The 16,979-nt window shown below is 44.9% G+C and overlaps 1 protein-coding gene across 1 annotated transcript in view; it reads left to right on the top strand.

Moving 5' to 3' along the window:
• Window positions 1-16,979, top strand: part of LOC146180565 (protein O-linked-mannose beta-1,2-N-acetylglucosaminyltransferase 1-like) — a 255,118-nt gene that overhangs the window by 236,500 nt on the left and 1,639 nt on the right. Inside the window, exons 7-20 of the mRNA XM_084576075.1 lie at window positions 1,961-2,074; window positions 3,441-3,558; window positions 4,830-4,928; window positions 5,785-5,912; window positions 8,341-8,411; window positions 8,527-8,602; window positions 8,767-8,811; window positions 8,922-9,002; window positions 9,376-9,434; window positions 11,749-11,821; window positions 12,098-12,226; window positions 13,171-13,361; window positions 15,884-15,992; window positions 16,088-16,159. Coding sequence (XP_084432201.1) covers window positions 1,961-2,074; window positions 3,441-3,558; window positions 4,830-4,928; window positions 5,785-5,912; window positions 8,341-8,411; window positions 8,527-8,602; window positions 8,767-8,811; window positions 8,922-9,002; window positions 9,376-9,434; window positions 11,749-11,821; window positions 12,098-12,226; window positions 13,171-13,361; window positions 15,884-15,992; window positions 16,088-16,159 — 1,365 coding nt within the window. The remainder of the gene's footprint in view (window positions 1-1,960; window positions 2,075-3,440; window positions 3,559-4,829; window positions 4,929-5,784; window positions 5,913-8,340; window positions 8,412-8,526; window positions 8,603-8,766; window positions 8,812-8,921; window positions 9,003-9,375; window positions 9,435-11,748; window positions 11,822-12,097; window positions 12,227-13,170; window positions 13,362-15,883; window positions 15,993-16,087; window positions 16,160-16,979) is intronic.

The raw sequence follows: 16,979 nt of genomic DNA, 5'->3' as shown, positions 1-16,979 counted from the left end.
ACACGCCTCAATTAATTAATTACGAGGGCATTTATCAGGACCAGTTTCGGTTTCGAGCTCTCTGAGCCAGAGAGCGCGATGACTTCAAAGATGCGAGAGCGCGCCACACGAGCGCCTTGTGCTGGCAAGACTGGTGGCACGTTCACACACAATCAATGATGCATACGGGTAGCGTTTTTCATCTGCTTGCGATCGCTCGTGCAAGAAAATATTGTCGTCGAGCAGTACTTGAGCGTAGCATAATTAGTTCACCGACGTTGTTTCACCCGAAGGCGCGGATGTTATTGACATTGCCAAACAATTGCATTTAGACCCGCTCGCCAGCAACTCAAGTGAAAAAGCAGGAACCAACAACAGCTACAAAAGCTTGGCGGTTGGCGTGCAGAAAATACCAGCTGATGTTGAGCAAAGGTTTTGATTACTGTGAAGATGCTGCTCTCTCAGCCCGGTTTGCCGGCGCTGTGAGCTCCAAGCTTGCGTCAAAAAAAAAAAAAAATTGTTTCTGCAGTAAAAAAGAAAAAAAAAGAAAAAAGAAAGTGTGGCCCGATTAGACGCTGTCTGCCGCCGTGACTTGCTACCGAGCTAAGGCTGCCCATGCTCACGCCCTCTCACGTGCCAATTGGTCATGGCGCGGCAGACCTGAGTGTCGCTGTCCAAGCATGTGGCGCCATATCTGGCGCTGTCAAGGAAATCTGGGCATGCAAAGCCGTTGCTGTCGCGATCGGCTCCGATAGCCTCTGCTATCGGTAATCCATCGCGGATTACTGTTTATTCGCATGCATAACTCCGTACAAAGGACCATGAATAATGAATGAATTGGGAAGATTGACCAATGCTGAGGTGCTAGTAGAGTGATTACAGCGATACTAGCGAGCTTTTTTTTTCCACATCCACTTTGCTGCTGCTGCCCGGCGCGACTCGCCTCGAGTCTGCTAGCTCCGCTCCTAAAGGCGTCTTGCGAATGAAGAATGTATTTATTATGCGATAGGCTTCCCAGTAAAGCGGCGCGAAAGTACAACATTTATTATAGCGTTAGCCCATTCCGAAGCGTCATCCGCTGCCGCTCCGATGTGAAACCAGCTGTGCCCAGCGATGTCTAGGGCATGCAGGCAGGGAGCGGCGGCACAGTTCACGTCCCCTGGCGCACCGTTGCCTAAAGCTGTGCACTTGTGCAGGAATGCTCTTGAGACCCTAGTACAGCAGGTAGCTTTGGTGTACACCAGGTTCAAGTTGCACGAGTGCGGCGTCAATGAAACGACTAAATAGATTGTGCTTCCTTTTTTTAGAGTCCGATGTGTGTCCGTGCACGAGCATTGCGCTTGAAAAACACGTCGACCGCGAAATCGACGCCAGGTGAAGTAACTGTAGCATTCCGCAACGAAGACAGTGAGGAAAGCGATCGAGTCAAGCGAGCAGAAGCGCAGATCTTTCCCTGGGGTGCCCAGTCGATACAGACTGGACAGACACGGTCAGCTATCCTGTGTCATCACTGCTCTTTGCTCTGCTGACTCCACGTCACAGTTGTTTTGATGATGTCATGTTGTTTACCTATGTAACTACACGTTGTCGTCACAGAGATATCACTGTCGATGGGTTTTGAAAAACGGATTCTTTGCCTGGCTTGTATTTAAAATCAAATTCAAAACATGTTCGCGGTAAAATGAGACGTTGGGATTACTGGGGGGCATCTCTGTATAACCAGGAAAGCAACCGTATTCCTTTCGACGCTTCAAAAATTGGTGTCTCTACTCCTTTAAGTAACACTTATAGGACCTTCACTCTCCTCTACCTCTGCGGAAAGATACAGCTCAAATTTGACTATACTTGAAGACAGTTGAAGGAAAAGCATGTTGCAAATGTATTTAGTCAGTTACATTGCTGTACTTTCCACATTCCTCACTGGTTGCACGAGGATGTCATGCTAGCGGAAGCGCTGATTGTCTGTGCCTCGACATTTCAGGGGAGTGTCATGGCACAACGTATGTTTGACACTTACTCGCCCCATGAAGATGAAGCTATGGCGCTCTTTCTCAACATGGTCTCTGATGGCCGGGTGCTCATCTTCACAATCAAGGTTAGTCAACAGAAACAAATGTGCTACCCTGTGAAAGTCACGTGTTGTCCGAGAAAGCTGAAGTGATTTTGCCACTTAGCAGAGAATTTGTGCCCTGGGCTTCAGATATGTTTGCACCAGGAAAATTGTGGTTGAAATAGGCTAGGAGTTCACTGGAGTTTAAAACACGTTAAAGGGACACTCATGGTGCCTGCACCCAAATTTCTGTTGTTTGTCAAGGCCAAATGTATGGCTCTTTTGGTTGCTATTTGATTTTTATATTTATTAATCAGCACAAGGTGCTTTTATTGCCGATTTAAATATTAGGCAGGATTTCATGGACACCATTTGAAAGTAAAGATTCATGCCCCCCCCCTCCCCCCCCCCCCCCAAAAAAAAAAAAAATATGACATTGATGTTAATCACTGTAGAAGATGTGACATACTCATGCAGGCTGTGAAGGCCATGTAAACAGCTGTTGCTTCTGGCTGTAGAGTGGCTAGAAAGTGCGTTAGCTGTTACAACCCACAGGTCACGTCTCCGAAATGTCCTATATGAAATTTGGTACTTTCTTTACTCTTACTTACTTTAGTCTCCCTTTACTTACTCCCCTTACTGTTTTTGAGGAGGAAGAAAGTAGCACCACTTATTGGTGCACTGTAGTGTATGACCTGCCCAGCCACTATTGCTTTTCGACCAATGTGACCAGTTGGAACTGTCACTTTTTGGCCAGAACAGTTGCACAACCTGTGGCGTAATAATGTGGTTAAGCCTTAAAGGACTATAGGCACCTCATTTTTGGGTTCGTGTTTTATCATCATTACTGTACACGGATCATCACACCACATTCGCCTGCTACTGCTGAATAATTTATCGAATTTTTTTTCTCACCTGTTTCGGTTTCAACAGCCGAGCGATGGCTGTGACTTCACAGTCAAGTCTAGGTCACAGGAGGGATGAAAATACAGTGATTTAATCATTGCTCTGTCATTTGAATTCACTACAATGATAAAGCCAGCCTGCCTCAAGAACAGGAATCACTACCAGTGAATAATGAGCGATTATATTGCTGTTTTTTCATGCCGCGCATCAAGACATGACTGTGATGTCACAGCCATCTCTAGGCTGTCGAAACCGAAACTGGTGAGAAAAGAAAATTCAATTATAAATTATTTAGCGGTCGAAGGCGAAAACTGTGTGTGGATAGATATACAGGAATGACTTATGCATCATCAAGAAGGAAAATGCCACCAAAATATGGTGTCTATAGTCTTTTAATGTTGTCTTTTTAGGCCACAGCCTGATTTTTTTTTTTTACGCAGTGTGATTTCTGGAGGTTACTGTGAGACAAGGATGTATGCAGCTCTGATGTGTTGTCCTTTCTCAGGATGAGGGCACTTTCCAAATGAAGCAACCTGCACGGGACCTACTCAAGCGACTGGGCAGCAAGAAATCACATGTGATTAGCTGGAGGGACATGTGGGCAATGGTCACGCAGAAAGGAGGTGGGTGCTTTTTGTCACAAAATGCTTTTGCAGTGCTTGCCAGGCCTGCTTATCCCCTCGAGAATGAACATAAATGTGCTATATTATGGAGTTGCTTGGGAACTAATGATAAGTGTTGAATATCACTCAATTGCACTAACACATTTTAATGTAGAACTTGAGCATAGTTGAAGCACAAAGCTATATTTTAGTGTGCACTCAATATGCTCGACATTTCATCAGCTTTCTTACATTTTTAATGAATGGGATTGCACAGTGAAGATACGTGTGTGCCAAAGGGCACATTGTCTAATTGTGGGAACATGATTTCGTACCGTTCGGAGTGTAATGCAACAAGTCTGCGAGGTTTATTTCCGGTCACTAAAATGCACTTTTGTATAGTGCAGTAGATAGTTAATAGCAAGAAAGTCTTGTGCGGTTGTGTTTGAAACCTGGAATTTTGCTTCGGTGCAGTCAAAATAAAATGTGTTTTAGAGCCAATGCTACTTGCAAGGCTTCCAACAGAGGCTTTTTTAGGCATTCTCAAGCAGCATAGCATGCAGTAATGGTTTTGATGTGCAACTATTGCATTGTGGTCTGCCGTAACCACATTACCATCATGCTTTTACACAGTATGTAATCTTATCTGAAGCTTTGGCAAATAATAGGGGTGTGGGAATGTTCAAAATTTCGAATATCATATATGCCTGTTATTCGATTCGTATTGTGAAAACTGAGATTCGGAATTTTCCAAATATTTCGAATATTCGAAAGTTACCGAATACACCGAAAATTTTCGAATTCACTGCAGTTGCACTGCACTGCGCTTAACCGCAATGCTTAAGTGTTCACACTGTGCAATGAAGCACCCCCCAAAATGAGAGGGGGCCGTTTTGTGAAGAAGTACCTTCCATTTTTTGAAGAGAGACCTTCCCAACAATGGGTGCAAAGGGAAGCGCTTAAATAAACCGAAGAAATATAATTCTCACTTCGTTTCCTCTCTGATACGAACAACCATCGTGCAGGTCGCCAGTTTTTCAGCAACAATTCGAGATTTTTGTTAATTTGAACATTTTTTTTCTGGTCCTTTGAAGGCAGAATTAGTAAGAGTTTATTTGAATCCTGAAATAAGACAAATAATGATTGCTATTATTTTTTGACTGACCACGTATCTGATATTTAATTCGATGTTCAAATTTAGGCCTAACAGAATTTTGCTAAGAAGACTCCTGAAACCAAATCTTGTTCGTGGAACTCGCTGATGGCATAATGCTTGAAAAAATGCCTTGCAGGAAAAATGTATGGCGAGACATACAGCAAGAGCCCCGAGTTCAACAGCTGGGGTGCACCAGTCCTCCTGAAAGTGGAGGTCCCCCTCGTTCCTGTTGAAGGTGAGAACGCCCAAGCTGCAGCATTGTACCTTGCTTTAAAAAAAATGGCGGAGCTTGTGCGCATTTTTGAACGTGCATTTCTTATGCTTGAAGTTAAGCGCTTAAATTGAGGGGGGTTCATACGAAATCATCCCCTCTGGTGGCCGAGTTCTGCACGTCTGGAAAATGAGTTGCATGCGCATGCAACATTTGCCCGGTACACTTGCAGAGTAACATGAAGATTGCAGAAATCTGCACAATAGACTGAAATGTGTACAGATGGTCTGTGATTTTCTCAGCAGCCCATTGTCAGAACTTTCCTTGCATGTGCTGACTTAGCACAGCATGGCATTGACATGTTTGCATTTTGGCTAAGTTGGAATGTGGCTTGCCACGGCCAGGATGTGGAGAGGACGTGTGGGGGGGGGGCACAACATTGAGCTCAGCATTAATAAACTGCAGTGAATGGAATTCTTGAGTCCCGAAGTTGAGGCAGCTGCTGGCTACAAGCAGGATTAGTTTTGCAATAGCTGCCACCAATTGCTCTGCTGTAGCAATAATTTAAATAGGAAAGAAAGAAAAAAAAATCTCACAAGATGGTTGCAATTGGGTGAAGTGAAATTCAGAGACAGCTGTTTATTAGTGGTGAAAGTTATTCACTCTTTATCTGTTATTTGTCTTCATCTCAGGCAAAGTATGTGTGACACTGCCAGTCGCGATGTTAGCGTCTGTTCTGTTTGGCCTGGCGTGTGGAAATGTGGGATGTCATGCACGACATCTCTGCATCATGGACTAATTGATGTCATGCTGTGTTTCGTTGTCATCGCATATGCCTTTGAAAGCTACCACTGTAAAGCTCTCCCCTTTGCACTTGCAGACAGTGAGTGTGACTGGCCGGACAATGAGGAGAACCACCGTCGGCGGGCATTCTGCAACCACATTGAGGGCTACGGCAGCGTGTGCAGCTGTGCTGACCCAGCTCCACTCACTTTCTCACCCGAGCCTGTAAGCACACCGACAGTGGGCATCACAACATGCATGTGGAGTGTTGCAGAGATTACGAGCTCATTTCCCGATTTCTTGAAGGGAAGCCTTCTGCCTATGAAATGGCTCATTGCTGGGAGCAGTTCTTATTTGGCGACAGTTAACGAAACCTGCTCTCCTGAATTCTTCAAAAGGGAAGTGACTTGGGGCTTACCTGCAGAGCTGCCAGAACGAAAGTGTTTGCCAGTATCAATAATTTGTTATCTAAAACATGCTAGCAGATGAGCTCCTCATAATCCTGTAACCCGGAAGCGTGAATACAGTGTGCCCATGCCAGCAGCACACTCACTGCAGTGACTCGCTGCCCGCCGGCATGCTGACAGCACACCACTCGCCACGAGTGCGCTGACACGTGGGTGCAAGTACGCATGCACATCGCGCGCAGATAACACCTCGCTCCAGGGGTATAAAAAGAGGGCACACTGGACGCACGCTCATGTGTCATTAGGGAGTTTTAGAATAGGGGGACCCAAGGCTTGGGGCCCCCAAGGAAATAGCGCGCGGCAGTGCAACGTGCTAGCCGAGCGGCGAGTTTTAGAATACGGGCTTGCGTTCGTCGATTGCAGCGCCACAACGGTAGCCAAGGAAAAGTATTTTAATATATAAAAGCCAACAACGCTATCTTATTCATCAAAAAGTACTATTATTGTGCAAATACTATCTTAAGACTACCGGTTATATAAACCGTTTTCGTCAGACAAGACGAAATCGGCCAATTGTCAATCCAGGCCGAGACCGGGAAACCTCATTTGAACCTTCCGCGCTTTCCGCCCTCCGGTCCCCATGGCAACCAAAGGAGGCGAACTCGCTAAGCCTAGCAGCTCGGTAAATCCGGAAGCAATCTGAAAATATAGTGCGTTTTATCGCTAAAATTTGGTTGTGTGGGGATCATGAGACATAGCATAAGCTTCGTTGGCCTTTCGTTTTCCACGAACGCATGACACCATAGAGAGGCGACGACGAATGTGTGCCGAGGCGAGCGGCCGCCGCTTGGCCGAACGCCACCATGTTGCCGTAACCCAAGCGACCCAACGGCGGCTTGGGGCGAACGCTATTTCCGAAAAATAGGGGCCGCCCCTAGCGTTAACCCAAGACCCCAAGCGCGCCTTACGTTCTGCGCATGCGCATTTCGACGCCCCAAGCTCCTTGGGGGCCCCAAAGCTTGGGGCCCCCTATTCTAAAGCTCTCTATTCTGTACGCCATATTGGAGTGTCAGAGCTCACGCTGAGCAGCAAGTACAGTTGGGGATGGGGCTCGCATCAAGGCTGCAGTGGATGATGCTATGGACCGCAAATCATAAGAGGTCTAATTTCGTTACTGGTATACTCTAAAGGTAATAGTAACCCAATTAAAGTTACGGTATGGTTGATTTCTGCATCGCCTTCAGCAGCCAAAGCAGACCATGTGAGAGTCGCTGCAAGACCTTGGTCGGGTAGGCTGGCTTGTCCACAGGACAGCAGTGGCGCTTTGACAACACGCATATTGATCCGGAGGCCACTGTTAAGCAGACTGAACGCACAGCTCATAAGGTTTTATAGCGTTCCCAGGTTCAGCCTACCTGTTTCCATGCTTGCAAAGTTATCATAGAGTTATTGCGAAGTTATTATAGGGTCACGGTTGCTGTTCAATATGTCAAATGTTCCATTAACGGGAGTTCGATAAACGCGGACAACAAATCTGTACTTTCGCATGGGGTTTTCAAGGAGATATTCAGACGGTTTGATATAAGCGATAATTCGTTATATTTAAGTTTGACTGTATATACAAATGCCTATCGTTTCCCTCTGTTGGGTTGGGAAGCAAGTGCAAGGGTTGTGTGGGCATTTACGGATACCCATGGGTGATGGCCAACAAAAATCCGGTGAACGTTCCTATATTTCCTTAACAGTTAGCGCTTGCAAAAAGAAATTGTGCTCACATTTTATGAAAATGGCATAAATATCTCTGCCACTCATTTGCTCAGTGAGGGCAAGAAAACGTTTTTTGTTTAACTGTTCGGCAATTTAAGAGCAGTTATGTTATGCACGCCTCAGCTGAAAAGTACTATGGTGGGGAAACCATGCCAGCAGGTGATTATGGTCATGGGTATGCAGTGTTGCGTGAGTAAATATGATGCCAAGTTATCCGCTGCCTGCTATCATCTACCCAATAAAGGATGCACACTCTCATGGAAAGTTAGCATTACTTGCCTGCCTGAATAGTACTAGTACTATTTGCACTGCCAATAAAATGCTTCCTACACACGCTCATAACAGAGGAAGTTGGGAATTTACAGTTTTAGAGGTTATACATAGCATTATTCTATGCTAGGCCACTGTCAACCTGATCTGTTACCACGTTTGTATTTTTTTTTTCATTGGCAAGGAATGATTTGACGTACTTTATGCAGGTTCCCAACAACAGGGTAAGGGATGTGCCAGTGGCCATTGTAGCCAGCAATAGACCTCACTACTTGTACAGGTCGGTGCCCCATCATTCCCTACTGCTAAATTCACGCTATTTTGACTGCAGTGCCGATAGTATTACAATTTGGCCTGCTTTTATTTCCATTTTTTACTACCTTCCAACATTTCAGAATGCTTCGTTCGCTGCTGTCAGCCCATGGAGTCAACCCCAGAATGATTACAGTATTTATTGACGGGTACTTCGAGGTATGTGCACGGTGCTTGGCAACATAGTGCATTTTCAACTTAATGCAGCATACATGAAATGTGAACAGGGCGGTTAATTGTGGGCTAAACAGAGAACAGGCTGTTCAGAGAAACAAGTGACGTAGGTGCCCCGTTTTTATTCCTTTGCCGTGATGCATTCACAGGAACCACTGGAAGTCACAAAACTGTTCAACATTAGGGGAATACAGGCAAGTCAATTTCTCTCCCTCCTGCCATTGTGCGTGTTTCGCACAGTGATGTGTCTTTGCGGCACTGTATGCACTTGTGTAACAATGCTGTGTGTTTCGTGTTCCTGCAGCACACACCAATAGGCATGAAAAATGCTCGGATATCTCAACACTACAAGGCTAGTCTCACCGCAACCTTCAACCTCTTTCCCGTAAGTACTCCCATACTTTCCCATAAGAAGAATAAGAGACGACTAAGTTTATGGATAGTGCAGTCTCGGCCTAAAATAACATTCCAGAGTATAGTTTGAAATGATGCATTAGGCTATGCGACATGGAGCCTCGCATTGTGCATCGAGATGAACCAAATAAAATGACTTGCTCCTTCTCGCGTACACATGAATGACAAAACTATATACGCATATATTTCCATGCTGTTCGCAAATGGCGACATCAGGGAAAACAAGTTCATGTTCATTTTAAAAGGTGCTTTACGTCAAGTACAGAGTATTTAAAAGTATGTTGCAAAGATCACTGATGTACTGCTTCATTAAAACCTGGTTTTACTTCTTTTTCTTTGTGCAGGATGCTCAGTATGCCATTGTAATTGAAGAGGATCTGGATGTGTCCCCAGACTTTTTCAGGTACGCCTCACTAGGATGCACGCAGCGGATTCAGTTAAATATTAGCACGTCACAATATGCACGGCATACATTATGTGTTGTGGTCTCATTTATCACTTCTTAGGGTCTGCTCCATTGTCTTAAGAGATGGCAATGGAGCAGACCCTAAGAAACGATAAATGAGTGTCAGATGCTGCTCATGAGATTAGGAAAGACACAGGGATAGGATGACTCTGACCGAATGACGCAGGACATAATTCATCATCATCATCATCATCAGCCTGATTATACCCACTGCAGGGCGAAGGCGTCTCCCATATTTCTCCACTTAACCCGGTTCTGTGCTAGCTGCATCCACTTGACCCCTGCGAACTTCTTAATCTCATCCGCCCACCTAACTTTCTGCCGCCCCCTGCTACGCTTTCCTTCCCTTGGAATCCAGTTTGTTACCCTCAGCGACCATCGGTTATCCTCTCTTCGCACTACATGTCCTGCCCATGTCCATTTCTTCTTCTTAATTTCTACTAGAATGTCGGTAACTTGAGTTATTTCTCTGACCCACTCTGCACGCTTTCTATCTCTTAATGTTACTCCTACCATTTTTCGTTCCATAGCCCTCTGGGTTGTCCTCAACTTAAGTAGAACTCTCTTGGTTAGCCTCCACGTTTCAGCCCCATAGGTGAGTACAGGCAAGATGCAACTGTTGTATACTTTCCTCTTGAGCGATACCGGTAAGCTGCTAGTCATAATCTGCGAGTGCTTGCCAAATGCGCTCCATCCCAATCGTATTCTTCTTGTTATTTCCTTTTCGTGGTCCGGGTCTGCGGTTACTACCTGTCCTAAGTAGACATATTCGCCTACTACTTCCAGTATTTCGCTACCTAATGTAAACTGCTGTTCCTTCCCGAGGCTGTTGAACATTACCTTAGTCTTCTGCATATTGATTTTCAAGCCTACCTTTCTACTTTTCCTGTCTAGGTCATCAATCATTATTTGCAGTTCATCCCCCGAGTTGCTTAGCAAGGCAATGTCATCAGCAAATCGCAGATTACTGAGGTATTCTCCATCTACCCTTATCCCTAACTGCTCCCATTCCAAGTCTCTGAATACTTCCTCTAAACAAGCTGTGAATAGTACTGGGGAGATTGTGTCTCCTTGCCTAACACCTCTCTTTATGGGAATTTTGTTACTTTCTTTATGCAGAACTATGGTTGCTGTGCAGCCGCTATATATATCTTCCAGCACTTTCACGTATGGCTCGTCTACCCCCTGATTTCGCAATGCCTGCATCACCGCCGAGGTTTCAACTGAGTCAAATGCTTTTTCGTAATCAATGAATGCTATGTATAAGGGCTGGTTATATTCCGAGCATTTTTCTATCACCTGATTGATGGTATGGATATGATCGATAGTAGAGTACCGTTTCCGAAACCCTGCTTGATCCTTTGCTTGATTGCAGTCTAAGGTTGTCCTGATTCTATTAGCGATTACCTTAGTAAATACCTTATATGTAACAGACAGTAAGCTGATTGGTCTGTAATTTTTAAGGTCCTTAGAGTCCCCTTTCTTGTGAATGAGGATAATGTTTGCATTCTTCCATGGTTCCGGTACCGTCGATGACACCAGGCACTGCGTATACAGGGTGGCCAGGTTTTCTAGCACGATATCCCCCCCGTCCTTCAGCAAATCTGTAGTTATCTGATCCTCTCCAGCTGATTTCCCCCTTTTCATAGTTTCTAGTGCTTTCTTGACCTCGTCCTTCGTCACTGGTGGAACGTCTGACTGTTTTTCCCTACCGCCAATCTCATTACGGTCCTGACTACTTTGGCTACTGTAGAGATCTGTATAGAACTTCTCGGCTACTTTGACTATCTTTTCCATATTAGTGATGACGTTGCCCGCCTTGTCCCTTATCGCATACATCTGGTTTTTGCCTATGCCCAATTTCTTCTTTACCGCTTTAAGGCTTCCCCCGTTCTTTACAGCATGCTCAATTTTCTCCATGTTATACTTCCTAATATCGGCCACCTTGCGCTTATTGATTAGCTTCGATATCTCGGCCAATTCGATCTGGTCTGTTGGATTGGACATAATTGAACCAAGATAAATAGGTCTTTCTCCTGCAGTGGATACAGCTGAGATGACAGTGGTGACGATAGGCCGACATGTTTTTTGTGTGCTTGCTGAGAAATTTTGGGTTGCAGGGGCTTACCACGCAGAAACATATATTTATAGGGCACATGATCTGGAGATACGAATTTTCAAATTATGCTGGCAATAGTATTTAAGTTATGCTGTTGTCATGGTAACGTCTTAATTTTTCTTTTTCCTGCAGCTACTTTAGTCAAACACTGAGGCTGCTAGAAGAGGACGACTCCATTTACTGCATTTCTGCTTGGAATGACCAGGTAAAGTATATTTATTTAGTTGCCTGAAGCACGCCGTTGAACACAGTTACACGATGTACAATATTCAGTTGCACAAAACTGAAAGCATGCGTACTGAAGGGCCATTGTGCATTATGCTCCTGCATGGTGGATGAAAGCACAAAGCAAAAAATTTGGTGTGCAGCTTGACAGGTTTTGATATGAAAGGTTTCTTCGTGTATTGTGGAGAACATTGCTTGTGTGTCTGCTGTTGCATAAAAAGGGGTTAACGCTGTTATCTTGCTGCTGTCTACCCAGGGTTATGAGCACACTAGTGAGGACCCATCGCAGCTGTATCGAGTGGAGACCATGCCTGGTCTGGGATGGATCCTCAAGCGAAGCCTGTACAAGGAGGAGCTTGAGCCACGGTGGCCCACTCCCGAGAAGGTGGGCTCACTTGGCGGTTTTCGGGGAAAAGAAGGAAAGGGTTAGGGATTGCGAGGGAATGGCCAAGCTCATCAAAAGGTGGTTGCCACCACGCTTGCCTTTTGTGCAAAAAACAAACAAACAAACAAAACAAACAAACAAACAAACTAAAAACAGAAATGTGACCTCTACTGTGGAGGGAAAATATTTTCTTTCAAGTTTGTAGTATGAAAATAAATTTCTCCGTAGCAACTACAGCTGTGTATAGTTAAGCATTCACCAATTTCTTGCTGCGCATGGCTGACCTCACATCACGCATTCGAGGCTCACAGTGCATGATGCATGACTGTAATGTTTGAAGGATGTATTTCTTATTAGCTACACCTGCAAAATGTGCTGGTCAGCTGTGCACACAAAAAACACAAGAATGGACATTGTACCTAAAAATTCTTGATGAAGGTGTCCATCTTCAGTGAGTTGGACTAATGGAGTGGCAGAAATGTATCACTGTTCTCTGCAGGCTCTGTTTGCAGCATCACTAGCACTTATCCTTTCTTCCTTCACTTTCTCAGCTTGAGAAGTTTTTTTCAGTGGTGTAATGCATGAAAATGACTGCAATTCTTCCTTATTCTGACATGCCAGCATGTTCATTGATGATTCATTGCTGTTGATTTCGCCGTATGTTCGGGGACAACCTTCTGCTTGTATTTAGTGAAAATGACGAGTGTGAAGCAACAGTTTCTACAGGTATGCTATTCTCACATGCTCACCAGCTAGCCACACTGAATTGTCAGCTGATGGCACTCACTAGTAGTTTCCATTTCACAGCTGCAGAAAGTTGTCCATACATGTAGTGACTAAGTGCCTGTCTTTGATGCGTGGAACCATTCAAGAGGGTCTCGAGTTATTCCTGCTGACTTGTGTGCTTCTACTTTGTGCTACCTTGTGCATGGACTTGGACGAAGTTGTGGGACTGGGACATGTGGATGCGGCTACCAGATGTACGCAAGGGCCGTGAATGCATTGTGCCGGATGTGTCGCGGACCTACCACTTCGGCTCTTCGGGGCTGAACATGAACTCCTACTTCCAAGACGTCTACTTCAAGAAGCACGCCTTCAACACCCAGCCTGCTGTGCAGCTGAAGGAGATTGACAGGTGAACGCGCAGCGCACATGGCTTTGACACCCCACATAGCACGGCTGCAGTGCAGGTTCTTTATGCTGTTAACTGAAAGAACCCGGGGACCTGCAAAATAGATGCCTGCACAGCGAGGGAAATTGGAGAGGGAAGGAAGTGCAGCACAGCAGAGGGTGGAGCATTACTACGTAGGGTGGTGAGAAGAGAGCACGGTGGGGAAAAAACAGGAAAGAGAATTGCATAGCATGGCGCAACAGAAAGGGAAAACGGTTCTCCTTTTAAGCCTTTCTGGGCTCACGGTGTGTTGGCTGGATGTGACCGCCGGATGCGTCATCAGATAATGTCCATCGTATGAAGGCATATTAAAGAACAAAAAATGACTGATAGTGATTAATAGAGGCTATAACAGAGATCGGTAGAGGTTATAATGACTACTTATGACTCGTAATGATCGATATCTTTAACGGCGATTTGTAAAGACTAAAATGACTACTTCTACTAGCTTTTGCCGTTCACCTCCTAAGAGATATCTTAAAGGCCCACTGTCCACCCTCCGGTCGAAAATATTTTCTTCCCCTGTGACTGTGAGGCTTTGGCTCCAGAACGCAAGGCCGCAAAAATTTCTTGAAAAGAGTAATTAATAACGCAGTCACAGCCACCACAATCGACCGATTTTGCATTTCCCTCTGCTTCCGTTCCCTCTCAGAGGTTTTCCACTCTCCTGCCGGGTCGTCTAGCCTCCACAAGCCAAATTTCCTTTCCTCCACCACGTTTGGCGGGAGGTTGGGCATCTCCTAAAAGGGAGAGAAAATGAGAGGTTGCGTTGGAATGAAAGCGAGGGAACGAAACAGGCGAGGGAATAGCGTGCAGCGAGCGGCGGACACAATTAGTGGTGTACACCCATCCTCCATCAGTCAGCAAGACGGACCAACGGATGTCATTGAGAGACTAATGTCAGACTCACGGCTCGACGGGCCAGCGTAGAGAACGGGGAAGCTGGTTTCCCGAAGGAGAGCATGAGCTCTTTTGCTTAAAAAGTCATCCCCTGGACAATGGCCCTTTAAGAGACCCTTTACTCTGTTGCTGGGTTCTCACATTATGCATTGTGGTATAAATATCTTGTGCAGTTCTTTTGTTGCTATTTTACTTCACATGTGATTAGATAGGAAAAAATGACCAGTTAAAGAAGTGTAAAAAAAAAACGCCTGCATATGGAAATAAATGTTTGGTTCATTTCCTTAGATGTGGCTTGTTTGCTTATATGGGAAAAGTGCCAGTGCACACCACAAGAAAAAGAGGATGTCATTGAGAGACTAATGTCAGACTCGCGGCTCGACGGGCCAGCGTAGAGAACGGGGAAGCTGGTTTCCCGAAGGAGAGCATGAGCTCTTTTGCTTAAAAAGTCATCCCCTGGACAATGGCCCTTTAAGAGACCCTGCACTCTGTTGCTGGGTTCTCACATTATGCATTGTGGTGTAAATATCTTGTGCAGTTCTTTTGTTGCTATTTTACTTCACATGTGATTAGATAGGAAAAAATGACCAGTTAAAGAAGCGTAAAAAAAAACCGCCTGTATATGGAAATAAATGTTTGGTTCATTCCCTTAGATGTGGCTTGTTTGCTCATATGGGAAAAGTGCCAGTGCACACCACAAGAAAAAGAATGACATGAACACGTTGCAGGCGAATGACATGTTTACCAAGCAAAAACCAAACTACCATATTTACTCTAATGTAATGCAAATTTTTTTCATGATTTTTGGCTCTCAAAGTCTACCCTTGTGTTATAATTGAACACTGTGATTCGGTTGGCCTAAAGAAGCACCGTGGTGCAGGCATATTGAATCTGTCACTCCTCGGTTTCAGTTTCCGCGGTTTTATGATGTTATGATGGCAACCCAGGAACCTTGAGCCCAGGAAGCCAAATCCCAATCCACCCAAAGTCAAAATGTTGTGCTTTTTGCTCTTAGGCTCATAATCACATTGTTACCTTTGTAACGTGCTTGTCACATCTTTCGCAGTGGATTAGTGCGGCTACTTCTGTTGTTACCACATTTTGCACGATGGCAATGCGCCGTGCACAGTACAACGCTCGCTTCAAAAGAAAGCAGAAGAAATTTAAAATTCTGCGGCAGCTCGACGGCTAGACGTCAGCTAATCTACCATACGTGGGTGGCAGATGCAGCAGGAGGCAATTTTTAAATGCGAGCCTGACCGCAAAAGCTTGCGACGAATCGTCTGGAAGGACGAGAGTAAAAAGGAAGACTCGATTTCCAAGAACTCGGCCCCCGACGAAGACGGCGAATAAGCATTTTTGATGAGACTGCAAGGACCAAAATGTCTATTAAAAAAACTTTTACAAACGCTTATCTCGCATTATATCCGTGCTTTATTTTTTCCCATAGGGCAATAAGCAAAGTCACCCCTTGCATTACATTCGAGTAAATACGGTAATCAGCTTTCCTACATCCTGTGTGAACACTTCTTAGACTCTTGCTAGTAACTACTCGTGACGTATTGTTTTTCTCTGTGTCTGTGCAGTGTGAAGAAGGAAAACTATGAGCAGGTTATCCACGACCTGCTGAGGCGAGCCATTGTGCTGGACCACAGCAAGAGCCCATGCGAAGAGAACTTCATCCCCGACACAAAGGTGACAGCACCTGCGTGCTTGGACATGGCAGTAACAGGGAGTGTTATGTTATCAGCGACCAAGTCGCTTATCCACATGCTTTGTTGTATGTGCAGGGCGAGGTCTACGTCATGTTCTTCAAGATGAATGGCCTGCGAGATTTCTCAACGTGGCTTCAGATAGCCAAGGTACGTTGAAATTTTACATGCGCGTTTGCGGGCCCCTGAAATGATAACTGTGGTAATATCCTGATGCAATAAATCCATACAGGTGGGTCTTTTATGAGTATATGAGTCAAATTTGCGTCTCTCATAGCCTGAGTCGCTTTGGGACGTTAAACCCCAAAACCAAACCAAACCAATATGAGTCAAATTTAGAAGCTGTGCTTGTATTATTTGTATAGCTTACAAATAATATTCTTAATTTGCCATTGAACCTTAAATATTGTTTCCACTCAGCCTCAGCCAGATTCATCTTAAACATTCCAGTTTTATTTGATGACATAAGGTTGTCCTGGGCATGACCGACACCATTGTCCCTTGTTAGAACAGCCTCAGTCATTACTTTCAGTTAAGAGAAAGGTGGAGGACGAACAATACCTGCATACAAGTATGCATATTTATACAAGTATGCACACTTGGAAGTATATGTGCTAAAGGCAAAACTAATCTGCATTTTGCTTCACCAGGCAGGTTGTATTTAGTGTAAGATGAATTGCTGTGCTGATTGAAAAGCCACGTCCCATTTGGGTTGCGGCAACCCATACAAACTTTATAATTTTATCTCTCAATACATTTGGTTCTCTCAGCTGACATCTTCTTGTGTGCGTTTTGGTTTCCTTGGTGTTCACTCCGTTGCACTAACAGGGATTGTCGGTTATCACTTGTGCCCAATTTGATCGTGCACTGCGCGTGAACTACACAACGCATTATAATATGGCTTCTGCGGTCTACCATCCCAAAGCGACTCAGGCTATGAGAGACACAAGCATGAATAATAATAATAATA

The sequence above is a fragment of the Amblyomma maculatum genome, chromosome 8, assembly GCF_055883805.1.
Source record: "Amblyomma maculatum isolate TAMU_Amacu chromosome 8, ASM5588380v1, whole genome shotgun sequence".
In the NCBI taxonomy this organism is placed as follows: domain Eukaryota; kingdom Metazoa; phylum Arthropoda; class Arachnida; order Ixodida; family Ixodidae; genus Amblyomma; species Amblyomma maculatum.
Note: the sequence above shows the minus strand (reverse complement) of the source record. Positions and strands in the feature narration are given on the sequence as shown.